This window comes from Corvus brachyrhynchos, unplaced genomic scaffold (genome assembly GCF_000691975.1).
Source record: "Corvus brachyrhynchos isolate BGI_N302 unplaced genomic scaffold, ASM69197v1 scaffold280, whole genome shotgun sequence".
NCBI lineage: Eukaryota > Metazoa > Chordata > Aves > Passeriformes > Corvidae > Corvus > Corvus brachyrhynchos.
Genome location: NW_008236198.1, coordinates 995,556 through 1,008,442, shown reverse-complemented (window position 1 = coordinate 1,008,442; position 12,887 = coordinate 995,556). Strand labels below are relative to the sequence as shown.

At 46.2% G+C, this 12,887-nt stretch overlaps 2 protein-coding genes across 3 annotated transcripts in view; one reads left to right on the top strand and one right to left on the bottom strand.

Annotated features, from left to right (window-relative positions):
* The window catches only part of RPE65 (RPE65, retinoid isomerohydrolase), a 7,624-nt gene extending 4,578 nt beyond the window's left edge, over positions 1-3,046 (top strand). For both annotated transcript variants that reach the window (XM_008640528.2, XM_008640536.2), the window contains exons 10-14: positions 141-270; positions 1,114-1,222; positions 1,326-1,420; positions 1,511-1,622; positions 2,127-3,046. In XM_008640528.2, coding sequence (XP_008638750.1) covers positions 141-270; positions 1,114-1,222; positions 1,326-1,420; positions 1,511-1,622; positions 2,127-2,278 — 598 coding nt within the window. In that variant the 3' untranslated portion in view covers positions 2,279-3,046. The remainder of the gene's footprint in view (positions 1-140; positions 271-1,113; positions 1,223-1,325; positions 1,421-1,510; positions 1,623-2,126) is intronic.
* A 19-nt stretch (positions 3,047-3,065) lies between these two features.
* On the bottom strand, positions 3,066-12,877 carry LOC103621797 (methylcrotonoyl-CoA carboxylase beta chain, mitochondrial). Its single transcript, XM_008640655.2, has 12 exons — positions 12,367-12,877; positions 10,265-10,461; positions 9,182-9,360; positions 8,360-8,440; positions 7,982-8,160; positions 7,118-7,310; positions 6,089-6,180; positions 5,749-5,905; positions 5,110-5,232; positions 4,568-4,710; positions 4,149-4,230; positions 3,066-3,245 (listed from the first exon to the last, which is right to left on the bottom strand). The coding sequence occupies exons 1-12, from the start codon at positions 12,687-12,689 to the stop codon at positions 3,162-3,164; spliced, it is 1,833 nt and encodes a 610-aa protein (XP_008638877.1). The 5' UTR covers positions 12,690-12,877; the 3' UTR covers positions 3,066-3,161.
* Positions 12,878-12,887: the final 10 nt, after the last annotated feature.

Genomic DNA, 12,887 nt, shown 5'->3' with positions numbered 1-12,887 from the left:
CTGGGACGAGATAAACTTTAAGGCCCCTCCCAACCCAAACCATTCTATGATTCTACAGAATTTTAGGCAGAAAACACCTCCACTTCACCCCCACTTGCAAAGTCCAGCTGTGTTTCTCTCTGTGATGCTGTTTTGTGCAGGTTTGAGTTTGTTTACAATTACCTGTACCTGGCCAACTTACGGGGCAACTGGGACGAGGTGAAGCGGCACGCAGAGAAGGCCCCGCAGCCCGAGGCCCGCAGATACGTCCTGCCCCTGAGCATCGACAAGGTACTGGAGGCAGCACCACTCCCTGCCAGGGCTCCTGTCCCCATTTACTCCAAATTCAGCATTTTGATTAAGAGGGGAAACTTGAAGTATGGGCCTTCAGAGAAACTTTGTATTTTCTTTAGCTGATCAGTGTTTTTCTAGTTTATTTATATGGTTGCCAAGAGAGGTTGTGGCTGCCCCATCCCTGGAAGTGTGCAAGGCTGGGTTGGGTGGAGTTCTGAGTTTAGTGGAAGGTGTCCCTGCCCATGGCAAGGAAAATGAGAGGAGCTTTAATGTCCCTTCCAACCCAAACTCTCTGATGACTCCATATGTTACTGTTCATGGCAGAGCCTGTGGGGCAGCAGTTCATCCCAGAGCTGCTGATAGCGCAGAAGGGAGCAGCCACAGCACCAGCATGAGTGGTTAAATCCTCCAGCCCTCAGTGTGAGGTCCCTGCAGCTGCCAGCCTGGCACAGACAGAGCTCTCTGGCTGGCAGCTGCTGAGTTCCTTTCCATGAGCCCGCTCATGGTGGCCGGCGGGTGGGCCGAGGGCTGCCAGGGATGCTGGTCAACTGAGCTGCTCAGAGAGCTCACTGGGCTGTGGATCAAGTGAGAAGTGCAAGCCCACGTGGCAGTGCTTAATGAAACCTCTGAAGGCCTTCAGAAGGGAGGAAAGTTGTGTTTAGGCTGAGGAACAGGACAGTTCTTGCAGCACTGCCAAGAACACGGCAGCAGTCGCCTCCTGCTGCTCGCTGAGGCTCTGCCGTGTGTTGCTGCTTTCCCTGTTCAGTGCTGTTTGATACAATTCTGTGCAAATAAACTGAAAATTTTCTCCAATGTCCAGGGTATTTCTCTTTGTCACAGGCTGACACAGGGAAGAACCTGGTCACCCTGACGACAGCTACAGCGACGCTGCGCAGCGACGAGACCATCTGGCTGGAGCCAGAGGTGATTTTCTCAGGGCCACGTCACGGTACAATGACACCCCAGCTCCCCCAGACCACAGCAACACAAGTGCTGCCTGCACACTGTGTCCCACTAATCCTCAGCATTTATATGTTTATTTTTCCTTGTAGCCTTTGAATTCCCCCAGATCAACTACGGGAAGTACGGTGGGAAGCCGTACACGTACACCTACGGGCTGGGGCTGAACCACTTTGTCCCAGACAGGGTAACTATCAGCCACTGGGGGATGGCTTTAATTTGGGGACAACAAAGAGTATTTCTGAGCTCTGGGGTTTTGGGTTTTCCTCACCTTTAGCTTTGCAAGTTGAACGTTAAAACCAAGGAGACCTGGGTGTGGCAGGAGCCGGATTCGTACCCGTCGGAGCCAATCTTCGTTTCCCACCCAGATGCGCTGGAGGAAGATGATGGTAATGCTGGTGGGGTTGCTGGCATTGGGATTGGGAAGGGCTGTGTCAGATGGCACCAGCCTGGCGGCAGGGCTGTGCCACAGCTGGGCAGGGCAGAGCCTGCAGGCAGCTCCTGGATGAGATGGGACAGGTGCTAACACTGGTGGTAAATTTCTGAGGAAAACATGGCAAAATTAAAACTAGAATCATGGAATTTTTGGGCTGGGAGAGACCTTAAAATTCATCCCGTTGCACCCCCTGCCATGGGCAGGGACACCTTCCACTACCCCAGGCTGCTCCAAGCCTTGAACTTGGCCTTGGACACTTCCAGGGCTGGGACAGCCACAGCTTCTGTGGGCAGCCTGTGCTGTATCCCTGCCCGTGTCCCTCAGGAGGGATGGTCACACACCACTCCCAGGATTTCCAGTACCCCGAGTACCAGGGGGCTGCTCTCACCGCGCCCAGCCGGGGTCAGACAGAGCCCACACCCAGCTGGGCCACACCTGTTGTGTTCTCACCTTGCAGGGGTGGTGCTGAGCATCGTGATCAGCCCAGGGGTGGGACCCAAGCCTGCCTTCCTCCTCATCCTCAACGCCAAAGACATGAGCGAGGTGGCCAGGGCTGAGGTGGAGGTGATGATTCCCGTGACATTCCATGGGTGCTTCAAGAGAGCGTGACCACAGACAGCAACACCTGGCCCAGGCTTCTTCCAGCTCCCAAAAGGTGCAGTCTCCATTTACAGGTGACCCAAACTCCTTCCACAGCCCTTTGCATTTGTGGGGCTGCTTAACTCAGATCGAGCAGTTCAGTCTTGTTGATGATTCTTCAAAATGGTTAATCAGGTATTTTTTAAATGCACCCTTTGATATTATTTCCCATTAAACCACAAGTTTGGGGTGATGGAGAGGTTTTGTTTATGCAAAATAAAACATTGTAGCTGCAGCAGTGTGAAAGATGCTGAAAGAGCAGAGAGTAACCTCAACACTTTTACATGTGGTAACATTGTGTACTACAGGCTGTGCTCTGCTAGATGATCAAGAATTTTTAGCCTATACTGAAGGATTATGGATTTAAATACCATCCTGGTCACTGCTGTAGTATCCTCAGAGCAATCCAAGTGGAGCCTTTCCACAGCTGCTTTGGGAATCCCAAGTGGGTGGCAAGGTAGAGTTTTGTTCTTCACTGAGGCTGCAAACTGCACACCTTCCCTTGTGTGTTTGCCCTTTCCCCTTTCTTTTGTCCAAGTGCAGTTCCTTGATTTCTGGATTTCATGTTAAAACACGGACATGAAAAAATCAAGCAATTGTTACGCCTTGGGCTGACTTTGCTTCCTTAGAGTGCTACAGATGTTCAGTTTAATCCTTCCTTCTCCCAAAATAAACTTTCAGCTGATGTTAAAAGAGGCTACAGTTGAAAATAAAAATTTCCTGCTAGTAGATTTAAAATCTGGGATTCTTGTTTGTCTTCAATTGTTCAACATTTTTATTAATGGTATCAAAGAATTAGAAAATCTTTACACTCAGAGTTCTGACAGAGGGTTCTGGTTTGAGAGGGCTGCAGTTACATCCTGATGATGGGATAGGAACAGGGAGACACAGCCTGGGACTTCTTCTGTTCCATGATCTCCAAGCACTGGGCAATCACCTAATTAGAAACAAAAAACAGTATAAACAATGAGCCTCAAACAAACAAACAAAAAACCCCAGTAAAACTCACTAGTTCTGCACTTACTTATTCCTTCTTTTTGTGAAACACTGAACACGGTAAAATGAACAGTTCAACTCTCACATATTTTCATGTGTAGCCCATAAAGTGGGAATTTCAGGGCTCTAGGACTAAAAAAACTGTTCTTGGTGCTCTCCCATTATCAAAGTTCCCGTAAACTCCATGAAAATATTTAGCATCCACATAGTTCCATAAATATGTACCATATTTAGAAGGGTTGTGTTGTGATTTAACCCAGCTGAAACCAGGACAGATTGAGATCTTCAAGTAAACAAATTTCAGAAGTGCAGAGAACATTTTTATTGCTAATAAACAATCTAACAAGGAAAAATAAAAGAACAAAGGCAGCAGCTTTCAGAAAGAACCTAATGGAAGGAGGGATGTCTGCCAATTTCAAATCAATAAAAAGGCAGGGAGACATCCCAAATGTACACAGCAAATTAAAAGCAGGAAGAGAAAATTACAAAAAGCAACATCCTAGGATAAAAGGATGGAAACAAAAGGAATTTGAGGAGCCTGAACTTCAAAGAGTGAAGATATGGGTAATTACATGGGAAAAAAAAGGATTCAGATGCAGAATCAAATTATGGTAAAGTAAAGGAGTGGCTCAGTGAGGAAATGCTGTGGTCAAGTAACCAGAATTCAAGAGAAACTTTTTGGGTAAACTAATGGAGAAGAGACAGGATGAGAATTACAGAGATAAATTTCATGGAGTAAGAAATGGCAGCCTCAGGTCTGGAAACAGCACACTGCCAACCTTGAGTGAGTCATGATCACCCCTTGTGAGATTGGAGAATAAAATGGCCTAAAAAGAAAACCCACCTTTCTAGTGTCTTGAGGTAGAATGATCCCATCATCCCAGACTCTGGAAGAGGAGTAAAAGGCACTGCTTTCTTCCTCTAGCCTGGAGAGGGCAGAGAATAGAACAGGCTTAAAAGCACAATAAAAACAGTAGAGCAGTGAAAAAAACCTACAGATGAAACAGGCAAATACCTCCATCTGAAGAGAATGGGCAGTACTGCTGTTAAAATGAATCAGAAACCAGCAAATAACAGAGCTGCCCATTCTGCAGTAATGGGAAGATCCTAACAGAAAGACATAGAATTACACGGAAATTTAAAGTATTTTTCCAGTAGATTCATGTTTGCTTCATTAGTCTGGGATGTGTTGCTCTGTAAGATGAACAAAAGTGGGTAATCTAACAATGAAATTCCTGTAAGGTTTATATTGCATGTCCTTACTTTGCCTTCAGCTGTTTCAGCTCCAATTCCTCTCCTGTCCAGGCCCCAGCTGGTGGGACTGTGGGGAAATGTCGAGAATCCACAAGAGCAACTCTTGCATTGGGCCAGAGGAACAGAAAGTTTGGACTGAATGATCTCCCACACTACAAGAAAAAAACCCAAAGAACGGCACAAACTCACTGAGATGAATCATAAAAGGGTGTCTGTGGGATGGCACAGCCAAGGGCAGGGCAGAATGGAACACAGGTGGATTTGTAAAGCATTAATGACACAGCTCCTGGCTCAGCACAGACACCCTGTGCTAGGAACCACCACCCTCCCCACTGCCTTCAGTAGTGCTATTTTAATATTTAATTTTGAATTCTCAGCACTTCCATGTTTAATTCTTCCATGATTACTTTTCAGCAATCACATATCGTGTTGCACTTCTTACTTAAATATTAGTTCAGAGCTCGAGTTACCCAGCTGTGTTTTAGAAATGCAGTGACACTTGAGCAGTGTGACAGGTGTGTCCCCAAGCCCCGGGCTGGTGCCACCCGTACCATGACGTAGCTGTCACTCCCAAAACAGCCTCCAATGACAATGGTTATTTTGGGAACAGCAGCACAGGCAACTGCAGCCATCATGGAAGCCTGGGCTTTCAGCCTGTTGGAATGAGCCTCTGCCTGGAATGAAAATAGGTTATTTTAGATCCTTTAAGACTTTATTCTAGATTCCCTCCACTCCCACCAAACTTGTATTTCTAAATCATTCATTTTTTTTACAATTCTGCAGAAACAGATCTGGAATCTAATGGATGTTTTACTCTCCCTAGTCCAGGACAAAACCTACTGAGCTTTACTGCCTTCACGTTAAAAAGAGAAATAGCCAATTTTCAGGAGTGCAGAGTTATCAGAGGAATCAATAAGCTGTATTTCAATGTCAAAAGCATTCCAAATTCCAAGTTTTCCAGCCTGCCTTGCTAACTGAAGAGTATCACTTTATATCAGCATCCAGGCCTGCTTAAAATTCAAATCAGAATGTTCTTAAATCTTAGCAAATTCATAATCTTAGCAATCATTAGCAAAGACATTACGAAGCTTCAGTGGTTGAAAAATTATTTTCCTAACAGTTAATAAATTTTTAAAAGCACAACAAGAACTAGAAGTTGCTTGAAATATATTTTAATACACTTGCCATACCTGTGAGATGCTTGCAGGCCCTGCTGGCTGCGGAGCAGTGTTTTGGAGGAAGAGGATGGGAATTCCCCTCTGGCCACAGAGCTGGACAAAGTGGCTGCCCTTGAGAGCAGCATCGTGAGCCAGCTCCCCATTGTTGGCCACTATCCCCACCAAGTGCCTACAGAACAAACATGGACAGTTGGACTCATGATCTGAGAGGTCTTTTCCAACCTTAACAATTCCATGATTCTCCCTTTTGAACCCTAGAGATGATTGGAATGGTGTAAAACCTGCTGAGGACACAAAAGCTGTTGAGAAATGCATGCCCATCCATTTGGATGGTGACTGTTCCCAGCCATACCCTTCCACATGGCCAAATCCTGTCACTAATGTTGTTCCATAAGCAGCCTTGAATTCCTGCAATCTGCTTCCATCCACCAGACGGCTCAGAATCTGCAAAGGAATAGACAGAGTTTACTAGAGAAAAGGAAGTGAAAATAGGAGAGTTCTGCTAAAAGAAATGCTCTGTTCAAATAGTAGCAGACCTGAGTTATGCAAGAGGAGCACAGAGGGTCTTTGGGTGACTTGCTAAATACTCAATATGCACCATAAAACCATCCAATTTGTGTTTGGTTTAATTACCAACTGTGTATTTTTAAGACAAAGGCCAACTCCAAAATCATTTTAGTTTTACAAAGCACAGTTGTTCCTGTGCATAAAAATGTAAAAAAGCAAAAACCAACTCCCAGTGTGCGCAGATTTTGTGCAAGAAATGCTTGGTTCATATGGCTCATGCTTTCTTCCAACACAGTTAAAAGCTGCTTTCAAAGCTTTCTACAGTCAATTCCCTCAAGTGCAGGGATTTACCACTGGAAAAGATACTGGATTCACATCCTTGGAGACTAAATCTCACGTAGAACACAATGAAAACAGTGTGGGCAGCTCTGCATGTCTCTGCTTAAGCGTTAGCACGTGTCCCAGCCTCAAACAAGTTTATTTTGAGCTGTGTTGTTTTTCAGTCAGTAATTCCACCATTTCTTTTACAAGACACAATCTTGAATACTTGGAAAAAGCCAAAAAGGCAGGGGAAGAGAAAACCAGATATTAACAGGGTATATGTTCCCAAGGCAGCCAACACAGTGCAAGACATGCTGACATAAAGTATCTCAAAAGTGCATGGAAAAAGATGGGCAGCACTGGCACAATCTGGGGTTATTTTATCTCCAACAGGATTTCAGGTTAAATATTTTCTATAGTCCCACAAAACAGTTGCCACCCTGCTTAGTTGCAGGCTTAAGACAGGTTGGCAACAGATGAGGTAATAATTCAGAATAACACCTGGAGCTGTGGGATAGATCAGAGGGAAGGATGGAGGAATGAAATCCCTTACCAGTTTGACAGGAAGAGTACAGCCATAATCCAGTGGTGCCAGCCCCAGGAGCTCCTCAGGGCTGTACAGGGGACTGTCATGATCCCTGTCCTCCTCTGGCACTGGCTCACAGTTTAAGGTGGAGACAACATTACGAATGCACTCATAGGCCTCCTCTTCTGAGGGTGCAAAATGGTCAGTGCAGCCACTGACTCTAGGAGAGAGAGACATTAATTAGCATTGAATTAATGAGTTCTGAATTCTGAGAGAAATTCCAAACCCTAGGAAAAAAGCTGAGACTCTCCAAATGCCCTGTGGAAATACTGTGTGATTTGGTTCTGTATGAATGAGCTGAAGTCCTTCCCTGTGACTTGTGTTAATCTTTTCTTAAAGAAACACCTTTGAATTTATTTTCATGATGCTGGTGTTGCAAACAACATCAAAAATGGAGATCAGGAGAACAAACTTCAGGAATTGTTTCAAAATAAGTGGTTGCAGCCAAGATATAAAGACAGGAATGTATTCCATGTAGCATAGCTGGGTTAGCTATGTGTATTCTGGAAAACACTTGGAAAAGAGGAGATAGCATCACTCTTCTGTAACTGCTCCCTGTGAGGCACAGGGGAAATGACTTGCCTGAAGTTGTTCAAAAAGTATGTGGAATAACAGAGATCCAAATCCAACTTGTCCAGTCCCTGCCTCACCCCACAAATAACCTAATTTTACTTTCATTTGACCGATTTAACCCAAACCCCTGAACCCAAGAAGGCAAACCAGTGTAACCACAGGTTCCACTCTTAGCCCTGATCTGAAATGCCAGTGCCACATTCCTTTAAAGCCGAGCATGCCAAATTCTCTCCCTATTTTTGAGAATATTCCACATACTGTGAGTGAAGCATGGCTCCTCCAAGGTCCTCAGGAGAGACATCTTCCCCTGTAGCAGCTTTCACCAGGGGTGGCCCAGCAAGGAACAGTGTCCCAGTTTTATCTATGATCACAGATTCCTCAGCCATGGTGGGCACGTAGGCACCTCCAGCAACACAGGAGCCACACACCACGGCCACCTGAGGGGACACAAACCACAGCCATGCTGGAGAGGGGACAGGAAAAGCAAAAACCAAAGCCCAAAGTTGTTTCAGAAATGCAGAAAGTGCTAAATCCCAGCTTGGAGGACAAACCAGAGACAGAAATACCAGCAGGAGCAAGATTTACGACCCATTTGTACCTTTCCCACACCCCCTTGCACTCCCCATGCCACAGTACCTGAGGGATTCCCATGGCAGACATGATTGCCTCGTTGTAGAAAATCCTGCCACCGTGCAGCTTGTCAGGAAACAGCTCTGACTGAGGGACAGGGAAAAGAAAAAGGGATCTTTAATATTAAATACAAGAGCTGATGGTTCCTCTTCACTCCATTCATTCCCAAACGCACCAAAAGTGACACTGGGAAGGTCACCATTAATAATCACTCCCAAACCTTTCATATATACCATTCATTATGGTATTTATTCCTTTATACATTGTCAAATGCCCCCAAAATACCCATGTGCTTTGAAAGCAGAGGTTAAATCTTGTGATTTTTTCTGAAACCAATATATTCTACACAAACTGACTGTAAATGTAGAGAAGGGAAGGGTGGTGGTTCTACTTTATCTGTGAAATGCCTTCAGCACTTTCCTTTTTTCTTAGTTTTGGATACAATTCCAGGTAAAAACTTTTCCTGTGTGCTTGCCCTCAGTGTGCAGAGAGAACAACTACAGTCTCCATGAGAGGATGATCTCTGCATTTTGCAAAAGATCCTGTTCAAATTCTTACTTTGCAGTCAGAATTGCAAAAACTCCGCTTTTAAAGGCCACAGAGCTCAGTGCATCACTGGCACAAACAGGACAATAAAATACAGAATACTTTAAGGATTGTGAAATGAAAATAGACACCTCACACCATGTTCTCATTTACTAAAGACACAAAGGCAGTTCAGCACACTCACTGGAGTTTCTGATCTCTGATTAGGCGGGAGATGCAAGATTAGCCCAAGTGATGAAATAAATACTGATGTTTTCTGCTCTGCAGAGGTGCCAGCAGTACCTGCAGGGGTAGGAAGGCTCCCCCACTGTCCACGAGGTGCACAGACAGCAGCCTGTTCTCCATGGCAATTTCCTGGGCTCTTAATTGTTTTTTCACTCCAATTGGGTAAATTGTTCCTCCTTTCACAGTGGCATCACTTGCAATGAAGACACACCAGACCCCACAGATTTTGCCAATTCCTGAAAGTGGTACCACAGATATTTATCAGGACTCTCTAAAATAACAGACAAAACAAGGGGGGCAAATATTTTCAGGAGTTTTTTTCAGTAATGCTACATCAAGAAGCTCCAAATTAAATTGAAAATATCACACAGGGAAGAAATCTACCCTCTTCTCTGGAATAACAGTATTGTAAAAAAAGAATCTAAATTACAGAAGACAGAACCTCAAATAAATTTACTTGCTTCTGGTGACAATGTAACAAAAAAATTACACTGTGACTCCCAACCCTTGAGATAAAGGGGAAGCAATTAAAAACTACCCCTATAAAACTGAAAAATACAACAATCAGTGATAAAAAAAAAAGGTTTTCATACTGTTCTTCTAGCTACTTTTTAAACTGGAACCACTCTTCGAAATGCAATTTCACTGATATTGAATGAAATTGAATTTCATTGAATTTCAATGAAATTTCATTTTGAAGAGCTGTTCCAGTTTAAAGAGACAATGTTTGAATAGAAAATGCAATTGTCTACGATTTGAAAAACCCTTCAAAATGTATGTCACAGCTCCTGTTTCTCACCATAACTTTGTCCCCTCTCCTTTAAGAGGCAATAGCTGATTTGACACGTCACCCTACATTTATTGAGATGAAAATCAGTAGCTGGTAAATAGAATAAATTACTAAATCTAGAAGAAATGAAAGAGATTTTTTTTAAAGGTTTCACCCAGATTTCCCAGAATAACAATACAGCAGTGGCTGAACTCTTCCCTGTTGGGAATAAGAACTGGATAAAACTAGTGTTCACTTTTCCTAGGAAAGCACTTAAGATACTAAAATATCCCATTAACCTTATTCCATGCATCCTTTTTCCTCCCCTTTTCCTTTCCCAGTCCCCCCAGCATTCCATTGCCAGGCATTACCAGTGAGGCAGCCGGCAGCAGGGACATCCCCGTAGGGCATGTCCAGCCCTGCCAGCGGGGACAGCTCCAGGAAATCCCCATCATCCAGGAGCAGCCTCAGGCGCTCCCGCACGAACAGCTTCTTGTTGCGCTGCGTGTGCCGCAGGACGGCGTTTTCTCCCCCTCCTTTCTTCACCCTCTCCAGCAGTTCCGAGTATCTGATGGAAAAAACCAAGTTTCGGTTCATGGGAACAAAGAGCTGTGGGGTGCGGTCACACGCTGGAGGGGACGGATGACTTCCAGAGGGACCCGGACAGGTGGAGAGGTGGGGCTGGAAGAACCTCAACAAGGCCAAGTGCAGGTCCTGGGTGGAAAATCCCAAGGACTAACACAGGCCGGGGGAGAATGGATGGAGAAGAGCCCTGGGAAGATCTGGGGTGTTGGTGGATGAGAAGCTCAACCTGCCCTGTCCAGAGGAGGCCCCGGAGCTGCGTCGCGTGTGAACCCCCTCGGCGCTGGAGCCAGGCTGGCAGAGCTGGGGGTGCTCACCTGGAGAGGAGAAGGCTCCAGGGAGAGCTCAGAGCCCCTGGCAGGGCCTGAAGGGGCTCCAGGAGAGCTGCAGAGGGACTGGGGACAAGGCCTGGAGGGACAGGACACAGGGAATGGCTTTCCACTGCCAGAGGGCAGGGCTGGATGGGAGATTGGGAAGGAATTGTTCCCTGGGAGGGTGGGCAGGCCCTGGCACAGGGTGCCCAGAGCAGCTGGGGCTGCCCCTGGATCCCTGGCAGTGCCCAAGGCCAGGCTGGACATTGGGGCTGGGAGCAGCCTGGGACAGTGGGAGGTGTCCCTGCCCATGGCACGGGTGGCACTGGGTGGGCTTTGAGGTCCTTCCTGACCCAAACCACTCTCCTTACAAGCTACCCTTTAGCAGGTTGAACTTAAATAGATTGCCCAGTTTTCACACAAATGGCATGAAAATGAAGATAAAGTCACATTTCCAGATTAAGCAAGCATTTCACTTTTGTTATCCAGAAACTGTTTAATAAAGCAAATAATATAATATATAATAATGAGGCTATCATAATGTGTCTGTCCTAATTCAGCATGAACCTCCACGTTCCAACTATTCCACAGAAGAATCCAGCCAAGAGCTTCCTCTGTCAGTTCCTGCAACAAATTTATCTGACAAAAATCAGTAACTGAGAAGTAGAATAAATTACTAAATCTGGAAGATATACTAAAAGCAGGGAACACTGCAGTGTCACAAGGAGGAAGTGATTACCTATTGTTATTGTCAGGGCAGCACTGTGTATAGGTAAAAAACTGAATAAACTGCAAACAAATCTCAATTTTGGTCTTAAATAAACCAAGTTCTCCCTTTATCTCAAACACATTTTTCCCCCAGATGCACTACCTTTAACTGTAAATGTTGTTTGACACAAAGACTCACATAGCACTATGATCCGAGTGCGGCTCCCCGCACACTGTGAAGGGTGGAAAAACTCCGGAGGACAAAGCTAAGGATTTTAATCATGTCCTCAATGCCACCACAGGAGGGCACAGTGTGTTTTCCAAAGCTTTGCTTCCAGCTCGTGGATCACTCCCCTGAACAAAGGCCTTTGCAATTTTGCCATCTGATCTTTCAGGACAAACACATAAAACACATTTTCCTGTTTTATCTGTAAATCACGATGGATTGCAGCACCCATCCCCTACTTTGTCAGGAGTGTGTGAGTCACCATTTACGTCTTTGCATTCAAAACGCAACACGAAACAAATGTTAGGAAGGTCTGGAAAAAGTACTTCTTGGCAATATATGCAAAACAACACATAGCGCTATTTTAAATACAGTTTGCACCTCGATTTGGGTATTTCAGTCAACGCTTCACAGACTGGTTTGTGCTGGGAGAGACCTTAAAGCTCACCCAGTGCCACCCCTGCCATGAGCAGGGACACCTTCCACTGTCCCAACCTGCTCCAAGCCCCATCCAACCTGGCCTTGGACACTGCCAGGGATCCAGGGGCAGCTACGTTGTTCCATGGGGCATAAGTGCCCGTAAGTGACTCTCACACCATGTTACAAGTAGCAACACTTTTAAAACCCCACAAAACCGGTTTATTACCTGTTAATCACAGCCTCGCTGTTCCTTAAATTCGCTTCAAACACATGTCGGTACACGGCGGGGACACGTCCATCTAGAACTGGGAATGTTTTGGGATGCCGCCTGGATTTGGGTTTATTACTCACAAATCGGCTGGGAGGCAGGTGGTGCGTCCTTCCCCAGCCCTGCCTCGGCAGAGGCAGCTCCCGGTATTCCCTCTGGAGCAGGCGGGTCGGGGGTTGTTCCCCATATTCCCTTTGGAGCAGGCGGGTCAGGGGCTGCAGCGGCGCGGAGGGGCCGGGGCGCCGCCGGCCCAGGGCGCACAGCGGGGCCGGGCTCCACATCGCCCCGAGAGCTGAGGGACAACGAACGGCATTCAGCGACGGGAATTATAACGATGATCCCCTCGGTGGGGGTCGTGAGGGGACACCCCCGGTCCCTGCGCTGCCATGGGGGTCGTGAGGGGATATCCTCTGTTCCCGCCGAGGACCTGAGGGGACACCCTGACTCCAGTCGTGCCACGGCGGGCGTGAGGGGACACG

What these genes read in the sequence shown, in the direction of transcription:
- LOC103621797 (XM_008640655.2), bottom strand. Translation starts at nt 12,689, where the DNA reads ATGTGGAGCCCGGCCCCGCTGTGCGCCCTGGGCCGGCGGCGCCCCGGC. An exon ending in TGCTGCCGGCTGCCTCACTG is followed by an intron (nt 9,361 to 10,264) that starts GTAATGCCTGGC and finishes TACCACTTTCAG; the next exon opens with GAATTGGCAAAATCTGTGGG. An exon ending in GGATTTGGCCATGTGGAAGG is followed by an intron (nt 5,906 to 6,088) that starts GTATGGCTGGGA and finishes TTTGTTCTGTAG; the next exon opens with GCACTTGGTGGGGATAGTGG.